This window comes from Heptranchias perlo, chromosome 37 (assembly GCF_035084215.1).
Source record: "Heptranchias perlo isolate sHepPer1 chromosome 37, sHepPer1.hap1, whole genome shotgun sequence".
NCBI classification, from domain to species: domain Eukaryota; kingdom Metazoa; phylum Chordata; class Chondrichthyes; order Hexanchiformes; family Hexanchidae; genus Heptranchias; species Heptranchias perlo.
The window spans coordinates 11657963-11670306 of NC_090361.1; the positions used below are offsets into that span (position 1 = coordinate 11657963).

General features: G+C 49.5%; 2 protein-coding genes across 3 annotated transcripts in view; both read right to left on the reverse strand.

Annotated features, from left to right (window-relative positions):
* LOC137304512 (adhesion G protein-coupled receptor E2-like) overlaps positions 1–4391 on the reverse strand; it is a 50410-nt gene extending 46019 nt beyond the window's left edge. For both annotated transcript variants that reach the window (XM_067973147.1, XM_067973146.1), the window contains exon 1: positions 4299–4391. In XM_067973147.1, the coding sequence (XP_067829248.1) occupies positions 4299–4329 (31 nt within the window). In that variant the 5' untranslated portion in view covers positions 4330–4391. The remainder of the gene's footprint in view (positions 1–4298) is intronic.
* A 912-nt stretch (positions 4392–5303) lies between these two features.
* The window catches only part of LOC137304517 (adhesion G protein-coupled receptor E2-like), a 50086-nt gene continuing 43045 nt past the window's right edge, over positions 5304–12344 (reverse strand). The window contains exons 18-19 of the mRNA XM_067973153.1: positions 9051–9155; positions 5304–7810 (exon numbers count right to left, since the gene is read on the reverse strand). Of these exons, the coding sequence (XP_067829254.1) occupies positions 7799–7810; positions 9051–9155 (117 nt within the window). The 3' untranslated portion in view covers positions 5304–7798. The remainder of the gene's footprint in view (positions 7811–9050; positions 9156–12344) is intronic.

Here is a 12344-nt window from a genome sequence, read left to right on the forward strand (position 1 = left end):
ATTTATCCAATTCCCTTTTGAAAGTTACTATTGAATCTGCTCCCACCGCCCTTTCAGGCAGCGCATTCCAGATCGTAACAACTCGCTGCGTAAAGAAATTTCTCATCAGCTCCCCCCTGGCTCTGATGCCAATTATCTTAAATTGCAAGGTTTGGTTACCGACTCTCCTGCCAGTGGAAACAGTTTCTCCCTGTCCGCTCTATCAAAACCCTTCGTAACTTTGAACACCTCTCTCAAATCTCCCTTTAACCTTCTCTGTTCCAAGGAGAACAATCCCAGCTTCCCCAGTCTCTCCACGTGACTGAAGTCCACTTACTGTGCTTGCGTACAAGTTCCTCTGTGAACTACTTTAAAGTGGTTATTGTTAAAATTGTGCTCAGAAGAAATTTTACGTAGTGAGGTACTCGATGAAAGGAAATCGTCAATGACAGAAATAGCAACATTCCATTACTCCCATTTGTGATGTTGTTCTTATGGAATTTCATGCTGTTACAGCAAGATAGGAGCAGGAGTAGGCCATTCAGCCCCTCGAGCCTGTACTGCTATTCGATCAGATCATGGCTGATCTGTATCTTAACTCCATCTACCCGCCTTGGTTTTACGGGGAGCGGGCAGGAAATTGGACTTGAATTTAAATTTGAGGTTAGGATCAGATCAGCCATGATCTTATTGAATGGCGGAGCAGGCTCGAGGGGCCGATTGGCCTACTCCTGCTCCTATTTCTTATGTTCTTGGTTCCGTAACCCTTAATACCCTCGCCTAACAAAAATCTACCAATCTCAGTTTTGAAATTTTCAATTGACCCCCAGCCTCAACAGCTTTTTGGGGGGAAGAGAGTTCCAGATTTCCACTCCCCTTTGTGTGAGGAATTGCTTCCTGACATCACCCCTGAACGGCCTGACTCTAATTTTAAGGTTATGCCCCCCTTGTTCTGGACTCCCCCAGAAAGTGCCAATCCTGCAGAAAGAGGTCCTTTAATGTAGGGGTGTCCTCACTCTGGGCTTACCTGACCACCTTTATAATTTCCTAAAAGCTTTCCCACTTAAAATTGAACCTTGAGGGTATTTTTTTTGTTGTGGTGGGTGCTCCTGGTCAGTCAATATTTGGAGAGCAATGTATTTTTAAACCAAGTCGAGCATCAGAGATGCGTCTCACTGGAAAGAAATCAGATGGAACATTCTCCCACACAATAGTTTGCCCTGATGGTGTGGGAGGGGCATGTATTTCTTTACTCATGTTTGGAGACTGTTTAAGAAAATACATTTCAAAAGACCCCATATAACAATAAAAGGAAATAGGAAGTTCCCACCTTACAAACTTCCCTGGCCAGTCTGTGGAATGTTTTGTTTATTGACCAGATTTTATTCAACCCCTTGCGTGCAGCCTGAAGGCCCAGCCACCCTCCGCTGCAGCCGATCCTGAGAAGCTTCGCTCGTTCCGGTTCTGGGTCCCAGTTTATGCCGAGTTGGCTAATCCCAGCCGAGGGGCGACAGTCTGGGGGGCTTGCTACGATTGAGAGGGAAATCAGCCAGTGTTCCGTCTCCCAGTCGCAATCTAGTAACACCACGCTGGAAGGTGTGTGGACATCAGGTGATGTGAGCACTGGTCTCGGCTGTGATTCTCCCTCCCCCCTCACCCCGCCCCATGATTTGAATTTGCTATTGGCACTGTCTAGGCATAAATATGAAAAATGGCCGCTTGAATGCGGTCCCCTGTGGAAAGTTCCTGTACCCCGCCAAAGAGTCATCTCCTTCGGGGAAGGATGGAAGGGAACTCGGTGGGGAAAGAAGGAAATAATGTTCCTCGGCGGCTCAGTGCCATTGCGTATTGGTGCCTTCACTGATCCCCTAAGCTCGACTGTGTCTCCAGGAGACGTTTTTGGGCACACAGGTTGTCTCCTACAGAGTGGACCAAGTATCAGGAGGTATTAGTTGCTCTGGTTCACGTCCTCTTGCAGTGGTACTTTGACTTTGGCCTACGACCAGGCTTCTAGCCCACTGTCTCGGCTACAGAGTTGTGTGGCTCAGCTGGATGGCATCTGGCATCATTGGACAGTGACTCTGCCCCAAAAGAAACACCCAGAAGAGCAACCCAGCTGGTTCAGAAAGATGGATTCCTTTGCGTTGATAACGTGTGGGAAAAAAAAGGCTGGGAGGCCAGCAAAGCCCATCAATGCTCACCCAGTCCATTATACCTCATTTACAACCCTCCAACAATCACGAGGAAAAGGCCGTTCGGCCCACCGTGCCTGTGCCTGGTCTTTGAAAGAGCTATCCAATTAGTCCCACTCCCCTTCTCTTACCCTGCAAATTTTTCCTTTGGAAAGTTACTATTGAATCTGCTTGGAGCTAGAGAGAGACAAAAGTCATCAAGGGGTATGGGGAGAGAGCGGGAATATGGTATTGAGATAGAGGATCAGCCATGATCATATAGAATGATCACATCGAAGGGCTGAATGGCCTACGCCTGCTCCCAGTTTCTATGTTTCCACCGCCTTTTCAGGCAGTGAATTCCAGATCATAAAAACTCGTTGCATAAAAAAAAATTCTCCTCACCTCCCCGATATGAATTCAGTTTTCAATTTATCCATTTCACGATGTTGTTGCTATTGACTTTCTTTTCCCATGTTCCACATGAATTTTTAAAGACATGTATCACTGAATCATTGTTTCATTAAAGTACTAATGAGCTTCAAAGCTTTGGTCTCTCGATGAACACTCCTTCTTATAGATTGAACAATCTATTCCACGTCCTGTTATGCCACATATTCAGGTGTTGATTGTGGCCTGTCCATTTTTGAGTGGGCTGTCTGTAAATTTCTGAACTCGACATCAGGCCTTCCCCCCACCCCCCCCACCTCGCCCAGTGAGAATGGTGCGAGTGGGGGGACAAGGGGTTAATTAGCCTGCGTCCACTCACCGGCCTGAGGTCACTCCGTTCCTGCCCGGTGCAAATTCATCTTCGCCGACTTTCAGGTAGGCCGAGGCTCCCGCTGCAGGCAGGCGGAGGGGCCTACTTCAAATTTAAAGGCCCCGGCCCGACGTCGTCATCGTTAAAATGGCCTGGGCCTCACGCCAAGCTCCCCTCCCCCTCAATCCACTCGCACCCTCCCCCTGCCCCGAACCAGAGTGAAAATCGAGGCCCGAAAGTCGGGATTTTCCAATAGAATCCATGTTTGTCCCCACGGGAAACAAAGCGACGATCAGAATGCAAGCCAACGATTCCATCCCTGAAAACCCCTCCCCCGTTCAGTTCTGATCGAACAGACCGAACTGGGAGCAATGTTGCCCCAGTGTTTTGGTAAAGTTACTCCTACGCATGAAGAGTAGCATCTCCGGTGCCCTCCTGAGTGAGTTGGAGTGCGTCCGAACGAGGACATCTCAGAGAACGGTGCTTTAATTTTGCGTTCCCTGATTCGAAGAGGTAACCGCCATGCTCCATTTTCCTGCTTTACACTCACAAGTCGGGAGCGCGGGTCCCTGTGGGCACACCGGGCTCTTCGCATTGATCAAATCACGGCATTTAATGATACATCATGCAGCCCTCCGGCCAATCTTCACGCGCGAACCTAGACGGTCAGCGCCGACAGGATATTCAACCTTAGGCGGCATCACAGCTGAGCCCGATGCTGACGACAGTCAACATCCACACTGGGTCACTGGATAGTCATTAAGGGTAGAACCTCTGGCTGATTCTTCCCTCCAAGGCAACTATTTCATCCCAGATCTGGGGTTAAACCAGCGACCGGTCCAGGGTCCCCATATCAAAGACATTCGAAACAGTTTAACACCAGTTACCCTTTTCCCATTCCACGACCATCCTGATGTTATTTGAACCTCACTATTACTCAACACTAAAGGCGAGTTTAAGTGGAGCAGTGGGTACAGTCCAAGTCTTAAACAGGACAATCAGTTACCACGGGATTCACTTACACTGAAAAGAGGCCATGACTTCTGCTGACAGACAGACTTGCATTTATATAGCGCCTTTTACGACCTCAGAACATCCCAAAGCGCTTTACAGCCAATTAAGTACTTTTGAAGTGCAGTCATGTCGGAAACGTGACAGCCAATTTGCGCACAGTAAGATCCCACAAACAGCAACATGATAATGTCCAGATAATCTGTTTTAGTAATGTTGGTTAATAGATAGATAGATAAATAATAGACAGACAGACAGACAGAACATTTGCACAGAGGGCAGGGAGAAGATAGTATTTAAGTGCAGAAAAGATTAATTTTCCTTTTTATTGCACTGGCTATTCTCCCGCATTTTGACCTGACACAAACAATACTCACTCAATACCAGACTGCACCGTCCCCAGCCCATAATTTTCCCAGGTGTAGTCCCTCGCAGAGTAGCTCCAGATACTTCAGACAGTGTCACTCCTGCTCAGTATCAGCGTCTAAAAACAACCTCTACACTTGTAGATGGCTGGCCCAAGACCAGGAACTATGAATATTAATCAGGGTGGGAGGATTCTTAAAGCTGTACAGCATTTATACAGGGCGCTGCTGTGACTGGCTTTCCAGGAATTATTCGGGAATCACGATCAGTTCATATTATTGATTTGCTGCAAAGAGAAATCTGGTTGCAATAAGGCATGTGAAACTTTGGTGTGAAAATGAAGGCAGAGCTCAGTGTACAAAGCATACAGAGGGTTAAAGGTTAGCTTTTGATGTACTTCGATTCTGTTATAATCTGGGCTAGTTCCAAACACTCACTCAAAGACTACAGTTTTCATAAGCAAACCGTGTCCCTTATAAACCAAAACCTGTGTCTTTATTTATTACCGAGTGCAGGTTAGCGTGCCCAATTTTAACAATTAAGGATAAAGAAAGATTTGCGTTTATATAGCGCCGTTCCCGACCTCAGGTCATCTGAAAGCTAATGAAATACATTTCAAATGTAGTCACTGTTGTAATGCAGGAGCCATTTTGCATACAGCAAGATCCCACAAACAGCAATGTGATAATGACCAGAAAATCTGTTTTTTAGTGATGATGGCTGATGGATATTGTCCAGGACACCAGGGAGAATTCCCCTGCTTTTCATCGAAATGGTGCCATGGGATCTTTTGAGAGGGCAGACGGGGCCTCGGTTTAACGTCTCATCCGAAAGACGGCACCTCCCTCAGTACTGCACTCGAAACCACGACTCAAAGGCGAGAGTACCACCACGGAGCCACGGCTGATACCTTAACCCTCAAACACTTTAAATCACTCACTGGGGAATCCATGGGAGGCTCACTGTACTCTCATGCCACACTCAAAAGGCAAAAAATGACTCGCTGTCAGACTAAAACAGCTTGGCTTAATTTATTTACAGGTAAGATACACAGAGGCATAAAGATACATTAAGAGACTAATACAGTGCAGCAATGAGTGAAAAGGCCAGCCTGTATAAAAATCAAAATCTGTGAAGCTTTTATCGGCAAACACTTGAAAACAGTCTTTAGTGGTAAGTTTTACGGGAGATAATTCGACTTGCATTTACCTAGTGCCTTTAATGTAGTAAATCGTCCCAAGGCGCTTCACAGGAGAAAACAGACAAAGATTGACACCGAGCCAAAGAAGGAGATATCACTACAGGTGACCAAGAGCTTAGTCAAAGTGGCAGGTTTTAAGGAGTGTTTTAAAGGAGAAGAGACAGGTGGAGAGGTTTCGGGAGGTAATTCTAGAGCTTAGTCAAAAATATATAGAAAACAAAAAAGAAAGACTTGTATTTGTCCAGCACCTTATCATATTCCTCAGGACATTGCAAGATGCTTTACAACCTCTGAATCACTTTTGAAGTACAGTCGCTGTGTTATGTAAACAAATGCAGAAGCCAATTTGCGCACAGCAAGGTCCCACAAGCAACAAATGACTAGTTAAACTGCCTTTGGTGCTGTTGGCCAAGGGGTGAACGTTGGCCAGGACTCAGAGAACTCCCCTGCTCTTCTTCAAATTGTGCTATTGAATCTTTTAGGCCTGCTCCATGGAGTGAGCAGATGGGGCCTCAGTTTGAGCAACTAGGCTGGGGTTGTTTTCCTTGGAGCAGAGGAGGCTGAGGGGAGACTTGATTGAGGTGTACAAAATTATGAGGGGCCCAGATAGAGTAGACAGGAAGTACCTGTTTCCCCTAGCGGAGAGTTCAAGAACTAGAGGACATAGATTTAAGCTGATTGGCGGAAGGATTAGAGAGGACATGAGGAAAAACCTTTTTACCCAGAGGGTGGTGGGTGTATGGAATTCGCTGCCCGAATTGGTGGTAGAGGCAGGGACCCTCAACTCTTTTAAAAAGTACCTGGACTTGCACCTAAAGTGCTGTAAGCTGCAGGGCTGCAGACTGGGTGCTGGAAGGTGGGATTAGAGTGGGCACCTGGTTGTTCTTCGAGCCGGCGCGGACACGATGGGCCGAATGGCCCGAATGGCCCCCTTCTGTGCTGTATCTTTTCTATGGATCTATGGTTCTAACTCGTGAAAGACGGCACCTCCGGCAGTGCAGCACTCCCTCGGAACTGCACTGAAGGGCTAGATAGACTGGATGCAGGGAGGATGTTTCCCCTGGATGGGGTGATCTAGAACGAGGGGTCACAGTCTCAGGATACAGGGTAGGACATTTAAGACTGAGATGAGGAGAAATTTCTTCACTCAGAGGGTGGTGAACCTATGGAATTCTCTACCACAGAAGGCTGTGGAGGCCAAGTCACTGAATATATTTAAGAAGGAGCTGGATAGATTTCTAGACACAAAAGGCATCAAGGGGTATGGGGAGAGAGCGGGAATATGGTATTGAGATAGAGGATCAGCCATGATCATATTGAATGGCGGAGCAGGCTCAAAGGGCCGAATGGCCTATTCCTATTTTCTATGTTACTAAAGTGTCAGTCTAGATGATGTTCTCAAGTCATGGAGTGGGGCTTGAACCCAAAACGTTCCAACTTAGAGGCGAGAGTGCTACCAACTGAGCCAAAATACTATCTACAGTAAGGCTGCATAATTATGTACATACACATTATGCTTTACTGATTTTTTGAGAGATACAGAAATTAGCCAGATTTAGACTATTTTACACTTACATCGCAGGGTGGAACTGACCCACAAGGACCAGTAAGATCCCAACTTTAATCCCTGTTCCTCTTTGTGTTATCTGAGCGACTACAATTGGCCTTAGCATCCCTAAGCTAGCGAGCAGCAAATCGGCCATAGGATCAGCCGTGAAGCTGTGCAAGCACAGCAGTACCATCTCCAGAGCAGGTACCAGTGTTAACCGGCATTAATGAGACACCATAACAGCTCAGTGTGACTGGTAACATCGGACGTGCTGCACAATTGGACTCCTTCCTACCAGCTTTCCAGAGGCCCGTGCTGCTCACGTGCGGCTGTCAGGTGGTGATAACCCAAAAAGGGGGAGGCCATTGTGAACGGGGTTCACACATCGACAGCTCGCCCAGCCTTAAAGCGCTCAAGTGCGGCCAGGGATGGAACGTGGGAGCCCTTCCGGTCTCCGTGGCTCGCCTACGCGCTGGTTAAACTCACCGAGCCATTGGGAGGGGACCAAATGATGTGTTTTTCTGAAGGTGTCCACTGAATAAGCAATGCAGCCAAATATTACAGCCAAATGTTACTGAAATGCCGGGATTTTGCTAACTCCCTGTAGGCATTGTTACATTATCCCCTTTTCATTGTTGCTAAGAGGAATATTTCCCCTTTTCCAAGGATTAGGTGAATGCCAAATCGCACGATGGCGGTGTCGTCTCCCACTGTGAAGGTTTCAGGTGAAACACAGAATCATAATTTTGATGCCAAATTACTTAGGCCTTCTCCTGTTGAGAAAAACAGAAACAGCGACATGTAAGGTTTAAGTATAGGGTTACCAGGTAGGATAGCCAAGGTTGATACAAACTGGATAGCCAGGTGGTGAAGGATAGAACACTAGAGCCTGGTCTTCAGTTGCTTCCAAGCCTTTATTCACAGAGATCCACACCATACCCTAGATCAGCTCTCATAAATGGACTCGAGAGAGTTCTCAATTGACACACACCACCTGCATACAATTAACATTACCTCATTAACCATCCATGAGAAGATATGGCAAATCAGGCAAGTGTCTGTAGGGAGGTGATGTAGGATGAATAGGCTTGTGTTATGAATGTACTGAGATAAGAAGAAAGGCCATAACTGATACCCACAGTTTCTCATTAGTGAGTAAATAGATCTTATTGTGCAGACCTGTTGAAGGGAGATTATGCGTTGATATAATAGCATTATGTTAGGATGTAATTATGCATATAAAAGGTGCAGACACTGGGGTTCCTTGAGGACTTTTCTAGTCTTGCTGAAGCTAGTGCAAGCAGTTAATGACGACAGGCTTGCGATCTCCTGAAGGAGTCCCTGGTGTGTGAGTATAATTGGTATCTATATCTCATATACACTGCATGTAAGGGGTTGTGTTTTATTATCTCATTGACTTGATTTAATAAAGATTATTAATCAGAGTTTCCTAGGCCTTGGACTTGTATTAGAGGTAAAGGATGTATGACAATATCCTATAATACCTCCTCATAAGGGCAATAAGTGTTAAAATTGGATAGCCATGTGGTGAAGGCTAGAATACTGGAGCCTGGTCTTCAGTTGCTTCCAAGCCTTTATTCACAGAGATTCCCCTTACACACGCGCCACACCCTAGCTACCTCTCCTATAAAAAAGGATACAAGAGAGTCCCCAATTGATACCCACCATCTGAATACAATTAACAATCATTGATATAAATCATACAATTAACAATAAGGAAATATAAACCTAATATATGGCATTGAGTGACATAATTTACATGAAATATGGTGAGTGGTTGGATAAATAATGAATGACAATCTCCTCCAATTGGTTTGAGGGTAATGGGTGATACTGAACCATACAGACCATAAGGTCCCAGCTCAGAAACTATATCCTCTGGTGGGGGGGGGGGGGGGAAGCAAGAATGAGGGGACACAGTGAGACAACTTAACAACTCAGCATGACTGGTAACATAGGTCTTGCTCCACAGTCGGACACCGGGCTACTTACTGATGCAATGGTCATCGGCAAAATGGTGGACCCGGAATCTGAGAAGCTCGCTTTCTTTCTTATCATGCACATTCCATTCACCCAGGTTCGGTATCCATCTCTCACCTTTAGTCACAGATCACCAAGAGAACAGATTTTAATTGATACGTCTAATGGAAAGATTGGCATGTTGCATTGGAGATTTTTCAAAACACGAATTTCTTATGCATAAGGAACTTGTTTCAGAAAAGCCTTATACCGATTTCTATTAATAATCCATTTCACACCCTTCACTTGTTGCCCTTGGCAGACTCATTGCTTAATTTAATAGCCTGCCACCCTTTCAGGCAGTGAGTTCCAGACCCCCACCACCCTCTGGGTGAAAAAAAATTCTCCTCAGCTCCCCTCTAATCCTTCTACCAATTACTTTAAATCTATGCCCCCTGGTCACCGACACCGCTGCTAAGGGAAATAGGTCCTTCCTATCCACTCCATCTAGTCCAGTCATGATTTTATATACCTCAATTAAATCTCCCCTCAGCCTCCTCTGTTCCAAAGAAAACAACCCCAGCCTATCCAATCTTTCCTCATAGCTACAATTCTCCAGCTCTGGCAACATCCTTGTAAATCTCCTCTGTACCCTCTCTAGTGCAATCACATCTTTCCTGTAACGTGGTGACCAGAACTATACACAGTACTCAAGCTCTGGCCTAACCAATGTTTTATACAGTTCGAGCATAACCTCCCTGCTCTTATATTCTATGCCTCGACGAATAAAGGAAAGTATCCCATATGCCTTTTTAACCACCTTATCTACCTGTCCTGCTACCTTCAGGGATCTGTGGACATGCACTCCAAGGTCCCTCACTTCCTCTGCACCTCTCAGTATCCTCCCATTTATTGTGTACTCCCCGTGCCTTGTTTGCTCTCCCCAAATGCATTACCTCACACTTCTCCAGATTGAATTCCATTTGCCACTTTTCTGCCCACCTGACCAGTCCATTGATATCTTCCTGCAGTCTACAGCTTTCCTCCTCACTATCACCCACACGGCCAATTTTTGTATCATCTGCAAACTTCTTGATTAAGTCCCCCACATTCAAATCATTAATATATACCACAAAAAGCAAGGGACCTGGTACTAAGCCTTGCAGAACCCCACTGGAAACAGTCTTCCAGTCGCAAAAACACCCGTCGACCATTACCCTGCCACTGAGCCAATTTTGGATCCAACTTGACACTTTCCCTTTGATCCCATGGGCTTTTACTTTTTTGACCAGTCTGCCATGTGGGACAATGTCAAAAGCCTTGCTAAAATCAAACCAGTTACCCACATCGAGCAGGGACTCAGTGCTGTTCCCTTTCCTTGTTTCGCTCTACAGCAACAGAAGGCAAGGAATGCTTTGAGGAGACAGAGCTAATTCAGTTTTTGTACGGCAAGTCTGCCTGCAAGATTTTTTCTTGCTCCCTGGAAGTGCCTTTAAGGAGAGGCAGTGTAGCTTAAGAAAATAAATATAAGGAGTCAGCCATTGCTCGAGAGTGCACGGGTTTCCTGTAACGAGGGGAGGGGGAGGAAAGGGAAGAGAGGAGAGAGGAGATATGAGGGGACAGTAAGAGAGGGGCAAGGTAGAGAGGGGAGGGTGGAAGGGAGGGGTGGAGGGGTGGAAGGGGGGTGCAGGGAGGTGGAGGGGCGGAAGGGGGGGGCGGAGGGGCGGAAGGAGGGGCGGAAGTGGGGGCGGAGGGGCGGAAGGAGGGGTGGAAGGGGGGAAGGGGGGGCGGAGGGGCGGAAGGGGGGGGCGGAAGGGGGGAAGGGGGGGCGGAAGGGGGCGCGGAGGGGCGGAAGGGGGGTGCGGAGGGGGGGCGGAGGGGTGCAAGGGGGGGCGGAGGGGTGCAAGGGGGGGCGGAGGGGTGCAAGGGGGGGCGGAGGGGTGCAAGGGGGGGCGGAGGGGTGCAAGGGGGGGCGGAGGGGTGCAAGGGGGGGCGGAGGGGTGCAAGGGGGGGCGGAGGGGTGCAAGGGGGGGCGGAGGGGTGCAAGGGGGGCGGAGGGGTGCAAGGGGGGCGGAGGGGTGCAAGGGGGGGCGGAGGGGTGCAAGGGGGGGCGGAGGGGTGCAAGGGGGGGCGGAGGGGTGCAAGGGGGGGCGGAGGGGTGCAAGGGGGGGCGGAGGGGTGCAAGGGGGGGCGGAAGGTGGGGGCGGAGGGGTGGAAGGGGGGGGCGGAGGGGTGGAAGGGGGGGGCGGAGGGGTGGAAGTGGGGGGCGGAGGGGTGGAAGGGGGGGGCGGAGGGGTGGAAGGGGGGGGCGGAGGGCTGGAAGGGGGGGCGGAGGGCTGGAAGGGGGGGGCGGAGGGCTGGAAGGGGGGGGCGGAGGGCTGGAAGGGGGGGCGGAGGGCTGGAAGGGGGGGCGGAGGGCTGGAAGGGGGGGGCGGAGGGCTGGAAGGGGGGGGCGGAGGGCTGGAAGTGGGGGGCGGACGGGTGGAAGGGGGGGCGGAGGGCTGGAAGTGGGGGGCGGACGGGTGGAAGGGGGGGCGGAGGGCTGGAAGTGGGGGTGGACGGGTGGAAGGGGGGGCGGACGGGTGGAAGGGGGGGCGGAGGGGTGGAAGGGGGCGGAGGGTTGGAAGGGGGGGCGGAGGGCGGGGGGTGGAAGGAGAGGCGGACGGGTGGAAGGGGGGGGCGGAGGGGTGGAAGGGGGGCGGAGAGGTGGAAGGGGGGGCGGACGGGTGGAAGGGGGGGGCGGAGGGGTGGAAAGAGGGGGCGGAGGGGTGGAAGGGGGGGTCGGAGGGGTGGAAGGGGGGGCGAAGGGGTGGAAGGGGGGGTGGAGGGGTGGAAGGGGGGGGCGGAGGGACGGAACGGTGGGGCGGAGGGACGGAACGGTGGGGCGGAGGGGCGGAAGGGGTGGCGGAGGGGCGGATGGGGGGTCAGAAAAGAGGAAGAGGGAGAGGAGAGGAGAGGAAAGGAAAGGAAAGAAGGGAGGAGAGGGCATATGAAAGAAGGGAATGTGAGAGAAGGGGAGGAAAGGGGAGGAGAGGAGAGACATGACTGTGCAGAAGCAAAAATGAAACCAGCAGATAAAATGGCAATACAATATTTAACTTCCTGAGAGATCAAATTGTTCCCTGAGACCATGATAACAAAGTGCAATAATCACGTGTGAGCAATCTGTAAGATGGATGCTGCGAGTTCCATTGTGCCACAGTGACATCAGTGCAATACCCCGCTGTCCAGGCCCACACACAAGGGTGTCCCTTTGAGTGAGGGCTGCTGTGGAACCATATCCCCGTCAGGGGGGGAGGAAGACGGAGGTGAAACGAACAGATCCGA